This window comes from Dreissena polymorpha, chromosome 6 (assembly GCF_020536995.1).
Source record: "Dreissena polymorpha isolate Duluth1 chromosome 6, UMN_Dpol_1.0, whole genome shotgun sequence".
Lineage (NCBI taxonomy): Eukaryota > Metazoa > Mollusca > Bivalvia > Myida > Dreissenidae > Dreissena > Dreissena polymorpha.
Window position 1 is genome coordinate 68,235,975 of NC_068360.1, and position 14,925 is coordinate 68,250,899.

At 36.1% G+C, this 14,925-nt stretch overlaps 1 protein-coding gene across 5 annotated transcripts in view; it reads right to left on the bottom strand.

Moving 5' to 3' along the window:
* Positions 1–14,925, bottom strand: part of LOC127833363 (lymphocyte-specific helicase-like) — a 99,460-nt gene that overhangs the window by 59,253 nt on the left and 25,282 nt on the right. For all 5 annotated transcript variants that reach the window (XM_052358562.1, XM_052358563.1, XM_052358566.1 and 2 more), the window contains exons 3-5: positions 14,598–14,764; positions 14,175–14,275; positions 6,771–6,888 (exon numbers count right to left, since the gene is read on the bottom strand). In XM_052358562.1, coding sequence (XP_052214522.1) covers positions 6,771–6,888; positions 14,175–14,275; positions 14,598–14,764 — 386 coding nt within the window. The remainder of the gene's footprint in view (positions 1–6,770; positions 6,889–14,174; positions 14,276–14,597; positions 14,765–14,925) is intronic.

Sequence of the window (14,925 nt, forward strand, 5' to 3'; positions counted from 1 at the left end):
GATTTTTCTCAATCTTGACATGGACAGCGAGGAATCTTTTGCTGATGCTCAAGATATTCATCTTGTTGTTGTGAATAAATAATTGTCTTGCTTTTGTTTAATGCACATGCCAGAAACAAAACTCAATTTATATTTTGATAACGTTGATAATAATTCTACAGTACAATCGCATTGGATATGACTACGTTGTATGGTTCATAATTCTCGACACAGAACAGATATTTGCAAGAATCCTGAATGGATTTAAAAAAAATTCACTTACAACTTACATTATAATAATGTGATGAGATCAAAACAAGGGCTGCACCCTTGTGTTAGGCGCTAGCCTGATAGACAGGATGCTGCACCCTTGTGTTAGTCCCTAGCCTGATAGACAGGATGCTGCACCCTTGTGTTAGGCCCTTGCCTGATAGACAGAATGCTGCACCCCTGTGTTAGGCCCTAGCCTGATAAGACAGGATGCTGCATCCTTGTTAGGCCCAAGCCTGATAGACAGGATGCTGCATCCTTGTGTTAGGCACTAGCCTGATAAGACAGGATGCTGCACCCCTGTGTTAGGCCCAAGCCTGATAGACAGGATGCTGCATCCTTGAATTAGGCCCTAGCCTGATAGACAGGATGCTGCAGCCCTGTGTTAGGCCCTAGCCTGATAGACAGGATGCTGCAACCCGTTAGGCCCTAGCCTGATAGACAAGATGCTGCACCCTTGTGTTAGGCCCTAGCCCGAAATAACAATTAACTACATGACACCATCTGTACGGAATAATTTCACAGCACTGATTAGGTAACTTGTGTCATTTTGAGATAGGTAACTTGTGTCATTTTGAGATATTCCTTTGCTTACCGCGTGACAGATACAGCGATAAAAAATTACAATATGTGAGCATTTTTTTCAATAACAATAACGGGCAAATTCCGCTTGATTTTGTATGCGTCCAGGGTTTTTTTTAGGGAAAGGGGAAGACGCTGGACGCTGGGTGAAAGGGGAAAATAAGTACAAAAGAGACATATTTGGGGAAAAAATAAAAGCTGTTTTAATCAATGTCTATAACTCATCTACTCTGATTTCAGGCAGGTTTTTTGGGGGGGTTGTGGGGGATGGGGCCTTTAGCCCTTATGTGGGGGAAATTTTACACACGATTTTCTACTTTGGGGGAAAAATACTTACTCTCTCATTATAACATTTGTACATGTTTGCAATATATTCATTGCTTTTTTTCATAATTTAGTACGTTTGACAAGATTAAATTAAAATAGAATTGAGATATTATAATCATTTCAGACTCCTTTCTATTAACAAAAAAAAACTTTTTTTTTAGGGGGAATTTTTTGGACCGTAAAGGGGAAAAAAACCAGCCAGGTTTCATGGGGGAAGCACAATGCCCCCTACTGCGCCGCTTTGATTTAAAAAAATAAAATATCCCTTAAAAAAAAAAATTACTTCCCTTGTGAAAATGATCTGTATCTGCCAAATGATAAATAGAAATTATCTCCCTATAAAGCTTGTTACTTCCCTTGGATTTTTATTTAACTTTGACCTTGAAGGATGACCTTGACCTTTCACCACTAAAAATGTGCAGCTCCATGAGATACAAATGCATGCCAAATATCAAGTTGCTATCTTCAATATTGCATAAGTTATGGCTGATGTTAAAGTTTTCCGACGGATTGTCGGACGGACGGACAGACGGTTAAAATGCTAAATGCCACCCGACATGGGGCATAAAAATGTATATGATTCAATACCGAGACAGATTTTTTTATTGAATATTACATATCTTTGTTTTTCAAAAGATTTATTATTTCTTTATTAATATTTCTTACATAAGTATCATTTTTAAGGTAAAGTAAAAGCTCTAGCTGAAATAAAAATTGTGATTTTGACTTTAATTGGTCCGGAAATATTTATAAGCGCAACTCTGTAGAGGCAAACTTTTCTTATTAAAAAGTATATGTTATAGTCTAAAACTGTATTGTTTTTTTATTAATATATTTTATTTAATAATCACTTTAAACAAACATCTCTAGCCGGAAAATAATTTTGTGATTTTAAATTAACTAGTCCAGGGGATATTAATTAGCGAAAATGTGTAAGATGTCAGAGCATGGCAGTTTTTTTAATGGAAAAGTGAATATCTGCTTTTGCATATAACTTTATTTTTATTTTATCATTTAAATACCATTCTAATGTTAGTATCTACAGGCCTTTTTCTGCCTATCTCACGGGTCCGATAGTGGGACGACAAATACTTTATCCGAAAACGACTGTCCGAAAAAAAAGGACGTGTTTTGCACATGAGATAATATGTGCATATCGTTTGATTGCAGAAAATGAAAATGAAAACCAATTACTCATTCAATACGTAATCAATATATATAATTTGGTTAACATATTGCTTTACAATATGCTTTTGCACTACTTTACTTGGCTAATCGACGCTTAAAATATTTCAAGATGGCGGACATTTGACTTTTAAGATTTTTGGAAACTAGCGAAGATATTTCGTCAATTGCAGTTCATGTCCGTACCATCTGCTAACAAATCAGAAATAAATAAATAAAATACCGGGGAAAATCGTTACCGAACAAACATTTCCAAAATGCTGAATTCGTTCTCAAATGATCACGCATGCGAACGAATTTTCGTGAATTGATTATTTGTCGGTTTATTTCCAAACTGTCATCAGACATTTGCTATCGCCAGAGCCGAGATTTAATCGCATTGGCAATCAGGCGATGGGTTAATTTTGCAGACTGCTTATTTTCAAATGCGTATACTCAAACGTGTTATCCAAAAAATTCAGGATTTTATTATTCACTGAAAGTTACGGAAATTCTGGCAACAAATAAACATTTCTCGTGTATTTCGTGTACAGATGAAAATCATGCGAAAATTAGACTTCATGTACAACGTCACGTCATTCTTCCTCGGGAAAAGCATGGACTCAAATATTTGATTGCTGAATAAAAACTTCGTAACGCAGAGGTCACTAATATAATGGAATACTGCTTCACGTGGGGTCAGCGTGTATTCGGCTGCTTGAGCTCTGATTGGCTGATGGTTTCCGGATTATAAATCAAGAACACTTACGCCTAGGATCATGAAACTTCATAGGTACATTTATCATGACTCGCAGATGACCCCTTTTGACTTTCAGGTCACTAGGTCAAAGGTCAAGGTCACGGTGACTTCACACACAAAAATGGTTTCCGGATGATAACTAAAGAAAGCTTACGCCTAGGATCATGAAACTTCATAGGTACATTAATCATGACTCACAGATGGACCCCTATTGAATTCAGGTCATTAGGTCAAAGGTCAAGGTCACAGTGCCAAAATATGTATTCACTCAATGGCTGCCACTACAACTGACAGCCCATATGGGGGGCATGCATGTTTTACAAACAGCCCTTGTTTGAGATGATTCTTTACAAAGAAAGATGCTACTATTGTATTTGTTATAAATGTGTGAAAGGCTCTAAGAAGGAACCAGAGATTATTAACCCTTTACCAAACACCAACAGGATTTTTCGGGTTTATAGCTGACGACTTTATAAAAAATTATGATAAAATGAGTAATTGCTCAAGATGAGCAATTTCTCCTTTTATCACAATTATTTCTACCCTACCTGATTATTTCCTTAATATTCCATTACAATTTAATTGTCGTCTGCAACCTTTTTCAAATTGGGAAAGTCCAAAATGTGTCGTTTGGTAAAGGGTTAAGGCATTTTGATTCCTACGGGTCTTGTGAATCTGTTTCAAATCAAATGCGTATATTTGATCTTCAGCATCTTAAAATATGTGAAATAGAAAGAACGACAATATCTTTTGGAGAGATATATGTACTTACAAATGGAACAATGAATCATTAGTTATTAAAAAGCAGCATATAGACAGTTAAGAACATTGCACTTCATTAATTTCAACACCTTCTCTTGGATACAAAGTTTGAGTTTACAATGCAGAATCATATATTTACTTTTATGGAAATAATTATGTTCATGGAAGTTGTGTTTTAAAATCAATAAGATATTATTAAACTGGTTTAAACACTACAAAAAAGACATTAAATAAACATGTCATCCGATTTTTTTTTATCCGGATATATGGTCACTTTCGACATATTTAAATAAATCCCGACTTTTTTCAGTTTATAAGAAAAACATTCAGAACACATGGTTTTACTTCAATTCCTTTGTAAGCAGTCACCATCTGATCTTAAATGGAACTAAATGACAGGGTTTTATCTCATGTTTACAAGATGTTGTTGTTGTTGTTGGTCACAGCCACACGGCCGCAGTAATCTCCACTGGTAAACGTCATATGTTCAGTTTTGTGACCTCCCGGGACAGGGTCAAATTTGAGCCCTGGGGAATAATTTGAACAAATTTGGTAGAGAACTATTAGATATCACAACATACCAAATTTAGTAGCCCTAGGCTCTATAATTAAGAACAAGAAGATGTTTGAAGTTTGCACAAAATAGGCCTTATTTAAGCATACATGTATGTTCATTTTTGTGACCCCTGGGGCAAGGTCAAATTTGTTCCCAGGAGCATAATTTGAAAAAACTAAGTAGAGAACTATTAGATGTCACTACCTACCAAATTTGATAGAAATAGGCCCAATGGTTATGGACAAGAAGATTTTTATAGTTTGCACAAAATGGGCCCAATATAAGCATATGTTCAATTTTGTGACCCCTGGGGAACGGTCAAATTTGATCCCAGGGGCTTAATTTGAACAAACTTGGTGAGGACTATAAGATGTCATTACATACCAAATTTGGTAGCCCTATGCCATACGGTTATGGACTAGAAGATTTTTAAAGTTTGCACAAAATAGGACTTATGTAAGCAAATTTTCGATTTTTTTACCCCCCAGGGCGGGGTCAAATTTGATCCCAGGGGCATAATTTGAACAAACTTGGTAGAGGACTATTAGATGTCACTACATACAAAATTTGGTAGCCCTAGGCCCAATGGTTATGGACAAGAAGATTTTTAAAGTTTTCACAAAATAGGCCTTATATAAGCAAATGTTCAATTTTTTGACCCCCGGGTCAGGGTCAAATGTGACCCCAGGGGCATAATTTGAACAAACTTGGTAGAAGACTATAAGATGTCACTACATAGCAAATTTGGTAGCCCTAGGCCCAATGGTTATGGTTAAAAAGATTTTTTTTAAGTTTGCACAAAGTAGTCCCTATGTAAGCAAATGTTCAATTTTTTAACCCCCCCGGGGCAGGGTCAAATTTGACCCCAGAGGCATAATTTGAACAAACTTGGTAGAGGACTATAAGATGTCACTACATAGAAAATTTGGTAGCCCTAGGCCCAATGGTTATGGACAAGAAGATTTTTAAAGTTTGCACAAAATAGGCCTTATAAAAGCAAATTTTCAATTTTTGACCCCCCGGGGCAGGTTCAAATTTGACCCCAGGGGCATAGTTTGAACATACTTGGTAGAAAACTATAAGATGTCACTACATAGCAAATTTGATAGAAATAGGCCCAATGGTTATGGACAAGAAGATTTTTATAGTTTGCACAAAATGGGCCCAATATAAGCATATGTTCAATTGTGTGACCCCTGGGGAACGGTCAAATTTGATCCCAGGGGCTTAATTTGAACAAACTTGGTGAGGACTATAAGATGTCAATACATACCAAATTTGGTAGCCCTATGCCATACGGTTATGGACTAGAAGATTTTTAAAGTTTGCACAAAATAGGACTTATATAAGCAAATTTTCGATTTTTTTACCCCCCAGGGCGGGGTCAAATTTGATCCCAGGGGCATAATTTGAACAAACTTGGTAGAGGACTATTAGATGTCACTACATACAAAATTTGGTAGCCCTAGGCCCAATGGTTATGGACAAGAAGATTTTTAAAGTTTGCACAAAATAGGCCTTATAAAAGCAAATTTTCAATTGTTTAACCCCCCGGGGCAGGTTCAAATTTGACCCCAGGGGCATAGTTTGAACAAACTTGGTAGAAAACTATAAGATGTCACTACATAGCAAATTTGATAGCCCTAGGCCCAATGGTTATGGACAAGAAGATTTTTAAAGTTTGCACAAAATAGGCCTTATATAGCAAATTTTCAATTTTTTAACCCCCCGGGGCAGGGTCAAATTTGACCCCAGGGGCATAATTTGAACAAACTTGGTAGAGGACTATAATATGTCACTACATACCAAATTTGGTAGCCCTACGCCATATGGTTATGGACAAGAAGATTTATAAAGTTTGCACAAAATAGGCCTTATATAAGCAAATTTTCAATTTTTTGACCCCCGGGGCAGGGTCAAATTTGACCCCAGGGGCATAATTTGAACAAACTTGGTAGAGGACTATAAAATGTCACTACATACCAAGTTTGGTAGCCCTAGGCCCAATGGTTCTTGACAAGAAGATTTATAAAGTTTGCACAAAATATGCCTTATATAAGCTAATTTTCAATTTTTTGACCCCCAGGGGCAAAGTCAAATTTGACCCCAGGGGCATCATTTGAACAAATTTGAAAGAGGTTCACCACAGGAACATTCCTGAGAAATTTCATCAGAATTGGACCAGTAGTTTAGGAGAAGAAGCTGTTTTAAGAAAAAGTTAACGCACGCACGCACGGACTCACGCATGCACGCACACACGACGGACACAGGACCATGACATAAGCCCCGCTGGCCTTTGGCCAGTGGAGCTAATAACACATTTAGAAACTTTCTTCACAATGAAAGATAACTCCTGGTGATGCCACTAACCTGAGTCTGGTCATGGTTCTCTCCCTTCTGTTGCTCTGATTTCTTCTGTTCTTCCTTAACCTGCTTCCTCAAAATACGCTCACGTCTTTTCTTTTCATCCTCCTTTTGTCGCTCCATTCTACAAGAAAATTAGGTAATTATCATTATTTATCTGCTTTTAAACAGTAAACTTATCCTTTTATTGGGATTGCATGCTCAACTATAACTATAACAACCTTATTTCATGAAATAAGCAAGTTTTTACCAAATTTATCAACGATTTGACAAGTTATTGCTTGTATCAGGCATTTGCACCATGGTGTGTTTTTTTAGGGATTGCTCATTGCTATCAATAGATGTGTCGTACCAACTTTGTGCTAAAGTGTGAAGTGCTTCTCACAGTATACGAAGCAGATTAAAGACTGTTAGGTTGACAGCAATAACAATCAAAAAGGTAAGTATTGATTGTTTTAGAAAAATCGGTGTGATTAAAGGCAATAAAAAAGTTTTAATTGATTGGTGCTATAAAAACGTGACATATTTTTTTTCTTTTTCACTTGTCTTGATCAAGTATAACACGTAGTAAAAGCGTTCTGGGCACTATGTAGAAGATCATATGCTAGAACACATTTACTGTAAGTTTTCAGACACTTAAAAATAATACTTTTTTTGTTTGTTCTAAAATTTAGATACCAAAAATATTAAACAAGAGCACAGCATAACGGGTGCCACGCTCGGCTGCGAAAGCTTGTCAGATTTTTTAATTTTTTTTTTAGAGATATCTACGTAATTCTTTTACGCGACACACCGTACATTGATGGTGAACAAATGCGCAAAATGATTTTAAAATCTGACAATAAATGACATAGTTATGGCCCGGACAAGCTCATTTATGGCCATTTTTTATCTTTGAACTCAAAGTGTGACCTTGACCTTGGCGATATCGACGTAATTCTTTCACGCGACACACCGTCCAATGATTGTGAACAAATGTGCCAAATGATTTTAAAATCTGACAAGGAATGACATGGTTATGGCCCAGACAAGCTCATTTATGGCCATTTTTGACCTTTGAACTCAAAGTGTGACCTTGACCTTGGAGAAATCGACGTAATTCTTTCGCGCGACACACCGTCCAATGATGGTGAACAAATGTGACAAATGATTTTAAAATCTGACAATGAATGACATAGTTATGGCCCGGACAAGCTCATTTATGGCCATTTTTGACCTTTGAACTCAAAGTGTGACCTTGACCTTTGAGATATTGACGTAATTCTTTTGCGCTAAACACCGTCCAATGATGGTGAACAAATGTGCCAAATGATTTTAAAATCTGACAATGAATAACATAGTTATGGCCCGGACAAGCTTGTTTCGTCCGCCCGCCAGCGAGCCCGCCAGCCAGCCATCAGTCAGCCCGCATTCGCCAATCTTATAACCAGTTTTTTCCTTGACCTTGGAGATAATGACGTAATTCTTTCGCGCGACACACCATACATTGATGGTGAACAATTGTGCCAAATGATTTTAAAATCTGACAATAAATAACATAGTTATGGCCCGGAAAAGCTCATTTATGGCAATTTTTGACCTTTGAACTCAAAGTGTGACCTTGACCTTGGAGACATTGACGTAATTCTTTCATACAACACACCGTCCAATGATGGTGAACAAATGTGCCAAATGATTTAAAATCTGACAATGAATTACATAGTTATGGCCCGGACAAGCTCATTTATGGCCATTTTTGACCTTTGAACTCAAAGTGTGACCTTGACCTTGGAGATATTGATGTAATTCTTTCGCACGACACACCGTCCAATGATGGTGAACAAATATGCCAAATGACATTAAAATCTGACAATGAACGACATAGTTATGGCCCAGACAAGCTTGTTCCGCCCACCCGCCAGCCAGCCCACCTGCATTTGCCAATCTAATAACCAGTTTTTTCCTTCGGAAAACCTGGTTAAAAATATATACGTGTGCAGGTCAGATAACTATGTCCATTTAAAGCTTATTACTTTCCTTGACTTTGTTTTTTGACCCTAGACCTTGAAGGATGATGTTCACCTTGAATTTTACCACTCAAAATGTGCAGCTCCATGAAATACACATGCATGCCATATATCAAGGTGCTATCTTCAATATTTAAAAAGTTATGGCAAATGTTAAGGTTTTAGCACGACGCCTACTGCGGACGACACTGGATATGACAATAGCTCGGGTTTTCTCCGAAAACAGCCTCGCTAAAAATTACAGGTGTCTGAAAATTTAGAGACGAAAAGTATCATTATATTGTGCAATAAATCTGTGTACAATAATTGTCTTGTGATTAACTCTTCTTTTTCTGATTAAAAAAATAAATAAAACTTCACAGCTTTGCCAAATCATACCTAAAATGATATAGAACAAAAATGTAACAAGAGGGCCATGATGGCCCTGAATCGCTCACCTGACTATCCTTGCCACATCAACTTAAATACTATCAGCCCATATACAATCCCAAGCCAGATTTCATTAATTAATACATTCTGACAAAACGTGATGAAAACGTGTGACCTCTTTCATCTACACAAGGTTTTACTAGCATTGGCCCCGTGACCTAATTTTTGATCCCAGATGACCCATATACGATCAGGGCTCCCCCTGGCCCAAAAACTTCTATAGCCAACATTTTAGCCAAATGTAATTTTGTGTAGCCAAATTTTAGAAACTGTGTCTAAAGTTTTAGCAAAGCATTAAGAACCACCTGTTGTAAGTCTAGGCTAAGGGGTGTAAAAGAAGAAACTACAAAACAAAGCTTTAATATGTTTATTACTATAATCATCATGTGTGCATAACAAAAATAAACAGTTTACAACCAACCATTTATAGAAGTACATACATCATAACTTAAGCACTTATTCATAAAATAAGCATATGATAAATTTACATTACATGAGCACATGATATCCTGAACATACATTTTAGCAGAAGGCCATAATCCACATCATGTGTGCATAACAAAAAAACAACAACAGTACAACAAAACATTTATAGATATACAAACATCATAACTCAAGCACATGTTCAAAAAATAAGCACATGATACATGAGCAAATGATATCCTCAACAAACATTTTAGCAGAAGGCCATAATCTGCCTCAACTTCAATCCAGCCCAAATCTTGAAAGCATTCGAAATCAAACTTTTCCATTGGCCGGCTGTATATAGACAAAATCAAAAAAAAGTTTTTAATTTTAATAGAATTTCTGAGAGATGTTAAAGTCTAACATAGGTCACTAAATTTTGCTTCACTGAAATGTATGTACTCTCATCGATCATGATACTGTACTTGCATGATGTCTGTATCTTCTGTAAAAGATCACTCCTCAGAACGTCTGCCATACAGTTTTGAAATTCCGACACACTAGAGCTGTGTTCATATGACGTGTGGCTGTCAACTGGAAGGTCATTGAGCTGGGTTGCACCCTGAAAATATATTAATACAAATTTGCATCCTGAAAATATAACTTATGATTTCAAGTATATTTTGCTCAATATTTGTAGCAAACTTAAACAAAATCAAATTTTATCAATCAATTTAAAACAAATCAAATTTGTTTTAAAGATGTTTTATCTATTTTTTTACCTGCAAGACACACAATCTGTTCAGGTCTGGAACCAGCAATGATGCGAGAGTATGTTGTGCAGCAAAGTACACATTAGTCATAGCCGACACTACAGCCGCTTCACTTTTGGATATTGCTGCAGCCTGCGCATTTGTCATTGATGTTTTCAGACTTCAAGCTTGTGAGGCCTCTTTGTGATCTGAAATAAACAAAATTAATTATGTTAAATTTCAAAACAAAAAGCTCATTTTGAAAAGTGTCAATATATATTTATTATGAACATAACAAAATATTATTGTTATTTTTAATATATTATTAATAATATAAAAATTGTTCATGTATTTCATTTTAATATTGATTGTCGTTCTTTTTTTAGTACCTTTTGATTTTTCGTGTTTTGAAATGTTGTCTTTTTTCAACATACTACACCCAAAGTGAATGAATTTGATTTTTGAAACTGTATGCATATTTTGCAATACATCCAAACATCTTTGAATGATCTATTATCAGATTTGATTTTTTTTAGACCGTGTCATTAGATTCGTCAGATTCAAAAGGACGCTTATTGCCTATGGTCGCAATAATGGCAGTCGCAATTTCCGACACTTTCGCCGAAAATGTCAAGGGTTTTATACCCGTTCATCTATCATCATTCACAATTGTAACACATTTAGCCTTTAATAATTACAAACATTACGAACTTCTCGAAATTAAAATCCATGATCAACTTCTTTATTTACATTCATTGTATGACTAAGTTGATAATTCGTTAACGGCTTTTACTCAAATTGATTGAAATTGGCAGCAATCTTTAATCAGTTATTGTTTATTTAAGCCGATAAGATGTACGATTTCACCATTGTTTTGTTTTCACACCAGTCATTTTCCTTCGTCTCGCTGACCGGTTCTGACCGGTGTTAATGCCGACTGCGTATCAATTTTTCTGGTCAATAACACGGCGATGTATTGAAGCACAGTCTACAGCTGAAAGAGTTTATTATCTGGGACGGCATTTGTCAGGAAAAAAATTGTTCGCCGAACGTTTATTTTATTCGCTGAATTTGCTAAATTTTCGCCATTGGCGAATCTGGCGAACGGAAGCGGGAGCCCTGTAACAATTCAAAATCAGTTATTATCAGGATAAACATTCTGACCATATTTCATTAAGATCAGATGAAAACTATGACCTCTATTGTCTACACAAGGTTTTTCTATTATTTGACCTAATGACCTAGTTTTTGACCCCAGATGACCCAAATACAATCACAACCCAGATTTCATCAAGATAAACATTCTGACCAAATTTCATTAAGATTGGATGAAAACTGTGACCTCTATTGTATACACAAGGTTTTTACAAGGTTTTTCTATTATTTGACCTAGTGACCTAGTTTTTGACCCAAGATGACCCAAATAAAATCCCTACCCAGATTATATCAAGATAAACATTCTGACCAAATTTCATAAAGATTGGATGAAAACTGTGACCTCTATTGTCTACAAAAGGTTTTTCTATTATTTGACCTAGTGACCTAGTTTTTGTCCCCAGATGACCCAAATACAATCCCTATCCAGATTTTATCAAGATAAACATTCTGAATTAAAAAAAATTGGATGAAAACTGTTACCTCTACTGTCTACACAAACAAATTGATGACGGACACACGCACGCACAACGGATGCCGGACATCACACGGTCACATAAGCTCACCATGTCACTTCGTGACAGGTGAGCTAAAAACAGAAAACATTCTGCTTCCTTAATAGGACGACACTGTTTCAAATGCTGTTGGGTGAACCAATAACTTTCTACCAATATACATGGTAATTAACCCAATTACTCGCATGTAATGATCCATTGACCTCAGGCATGAATCTGCAAGGTTTTATGTTAATAATTTTTTTTAAACACATTTATCTTCAATATTGGCCAGAAATATCCAGTTTTTGTAAGTCATATACTGACTACTGACTAAATAAAAGGTGGTACGATGAATCACATAGGTATCCCAGCGGGACAGTGCTGCTTTTTGATCAAATTAGCGTGTGTTTTTTGCTCAATTGGGACAAGTATTGGTTATTTAAAATTTATAATCAAGTTTTGTCAAGTTGCAATATTTTATTTATTAAGGTTCAAACTGCATATGGAAACTAACTAAAATGTTTCTTTTGTTTTAAAAAATAAAATTTTTCTTGAAACCTTATTTTTTTTTAAGCATTTGGGTAATTAGTAATTTCCCTATTGGGAAACAGGTGTTTCCCAGTACTTTATAAAGAACAGAAAAAAATCGATTCAAATGTCCTGAGAATTTTTATGGAAAGTCTCGATTTGGACTTAAAGAATGCCCATTCCCAGTGTTAACAGGAATACACTGTAACTCCAATATAACGCGGATGACAGGGTCCAAGCCACGCAACAGCGTTATAAACGGACAGCGTTATAAGTTTTGAGCTTATTTATTTAAGGGGGCTATAATAACAGGTATAGTATAGCCTATAATATAGGTCCTGTGTATTGCCATGCTGTGTCGTCATCCGCAAATACATGTATATAAATCAAATCGAATGATCACAGTATACATACCTCTTTTCTAATGTGCACATTTATCCGATAATCCAGTATAATTACAACATCACTTACGAAAAAATAATGTTAAACATTTATGACAAGAAATATGTTTACGAATTTCGTAAACAATTTCATATGCCTGCGCCATTTCTCAGAAAAATAGTACAGTGCATTATGGGACACAGCTTTCGTTGGACGACGAATTTAAATTTAGATTAAATGCAATTCGATACATGTACAAAGAAATGTTTTATTGCGTCATACGCAGCATGTAAAAAACGTGCTTTCCGTAGACTTTTCGTAAATATTTATGTGAATCACTGTTAACAATTACACTGCGTTAGCATGTAAATCGCACTTAAACATTAAACATACACAAAAATCTTTTCATTTATCAAGCACGTTTAGCATATAATAAACGATAACACACTTACACAGCCATAGTTTATACAATGAAATACAATACACGATAAATACAAAACATAAACAGGTAATCGTTTAAAATAACTTTAATTTGATAAATATTCCGCTTGCACTTACCTTATTGAACTTAGCTCACCAAACAGCTCTGATAGGGAATACATGTAATAAACACCGACTCTCAAGTTTTCACACCTTTATTGACATTACACAACAGATTAACACCAATTAGCTGTCAAGTGTCGTTTAACCTCTAATCGATTAAAATTCGTTAAATGGACGGATAAAGCAATCAATCTGTGATCGCCGGCTTCTTTGAATTTTCTGAAAATACATGAAGTTGCATAACATGGGTTTGAATCAGAAATGGAAGGTTGGAGAAAAAACAGGATCCAAGCATCCCCCACGTTATATTGGACACAGCGTTATAACGGGCCGCACTATATTGGAGTTACAGTGTATAACGTTCCCAAAATGAGACCTAAATTTTCCCAAGTTTCCAAAAACAAAAATATTTTTTGTTAACAAGTCTCAACATTCAGTTCATCTGAAATCCAGTTCTATGAGTTGAACATTACTTAATGTTATATTGAAATCACTTTTCTCAAAGCAAAACACACACACTTATTTCCCAATTTTAGTTGAAACTACTCAATTTTCCTAATCACAAGGGACCCAGCCCCGTTCCATAAATGATGAAAAAACAGCACATTTCCTGTACCAGGAGGGATACATAACTTTCATTAATTCAGAAGAAACCAAAGATAATATCTGCCTATCTCAGTATCTGGTGTTATGAGTAAGGTGTGTATATCTTGCCTCTGTAGCAGGTACTCTGTGTACATGTTACTCTTCATAAGGAGGACCTGGAGACGTTTGTAGCGTTCCTCCCGTCCATCCTGCTCCATGTGCAGCCACAGCTGAAAACAGAAAGTTGGCTCTAATGTTAGACATACAGACAAGAACTCCTATGTTATAGCTTAAATGCCCAAAACATGGTCAATCTTCTTCCAAACCACTTAAAATTGTTTTCCAAATAAAGCTTGGATTAAGAGGAGAATTTAAAAGTAATTGAAATCCGACTCATTATTTCGGTCATTAAAGCTGAATTACGGTTTGTCCTTAAATCAGAACCAATAAAATCACTGGACAGTTGGAAACACGCAATAATAATGTGTCAGAAACAATGGCACAGCAATGACAACATTGTCTCGAGTTTTACTGCAGGGTATATAAACCAACCTCCTTCCTCTTCTTTTCTTCCTCCTCCTCTTTCTGTTCTGCTTCCTTTTCCAGTCTGGACTCCTCATCAATCTCTCCTTGTGTGATTAGCTGCCCTTGGGCGGACATGTCCATCTCAGAATCTGTCTGCAGACTCGTCACTGTCAGTGGGGAATCCATGTTTCTACCTTAAACCACACACATTCAAAAAAAGTCATGATAGCCCTTTAACGTTCACCTGAGTTCATGGACACCAATTAATGAAGACTTGACCAGACCAAAGGCACACACATGGTAAGAGAAGTTGTCTCTAAACTATGCTTATGGCCTCGCTGTATGTTCACAATCT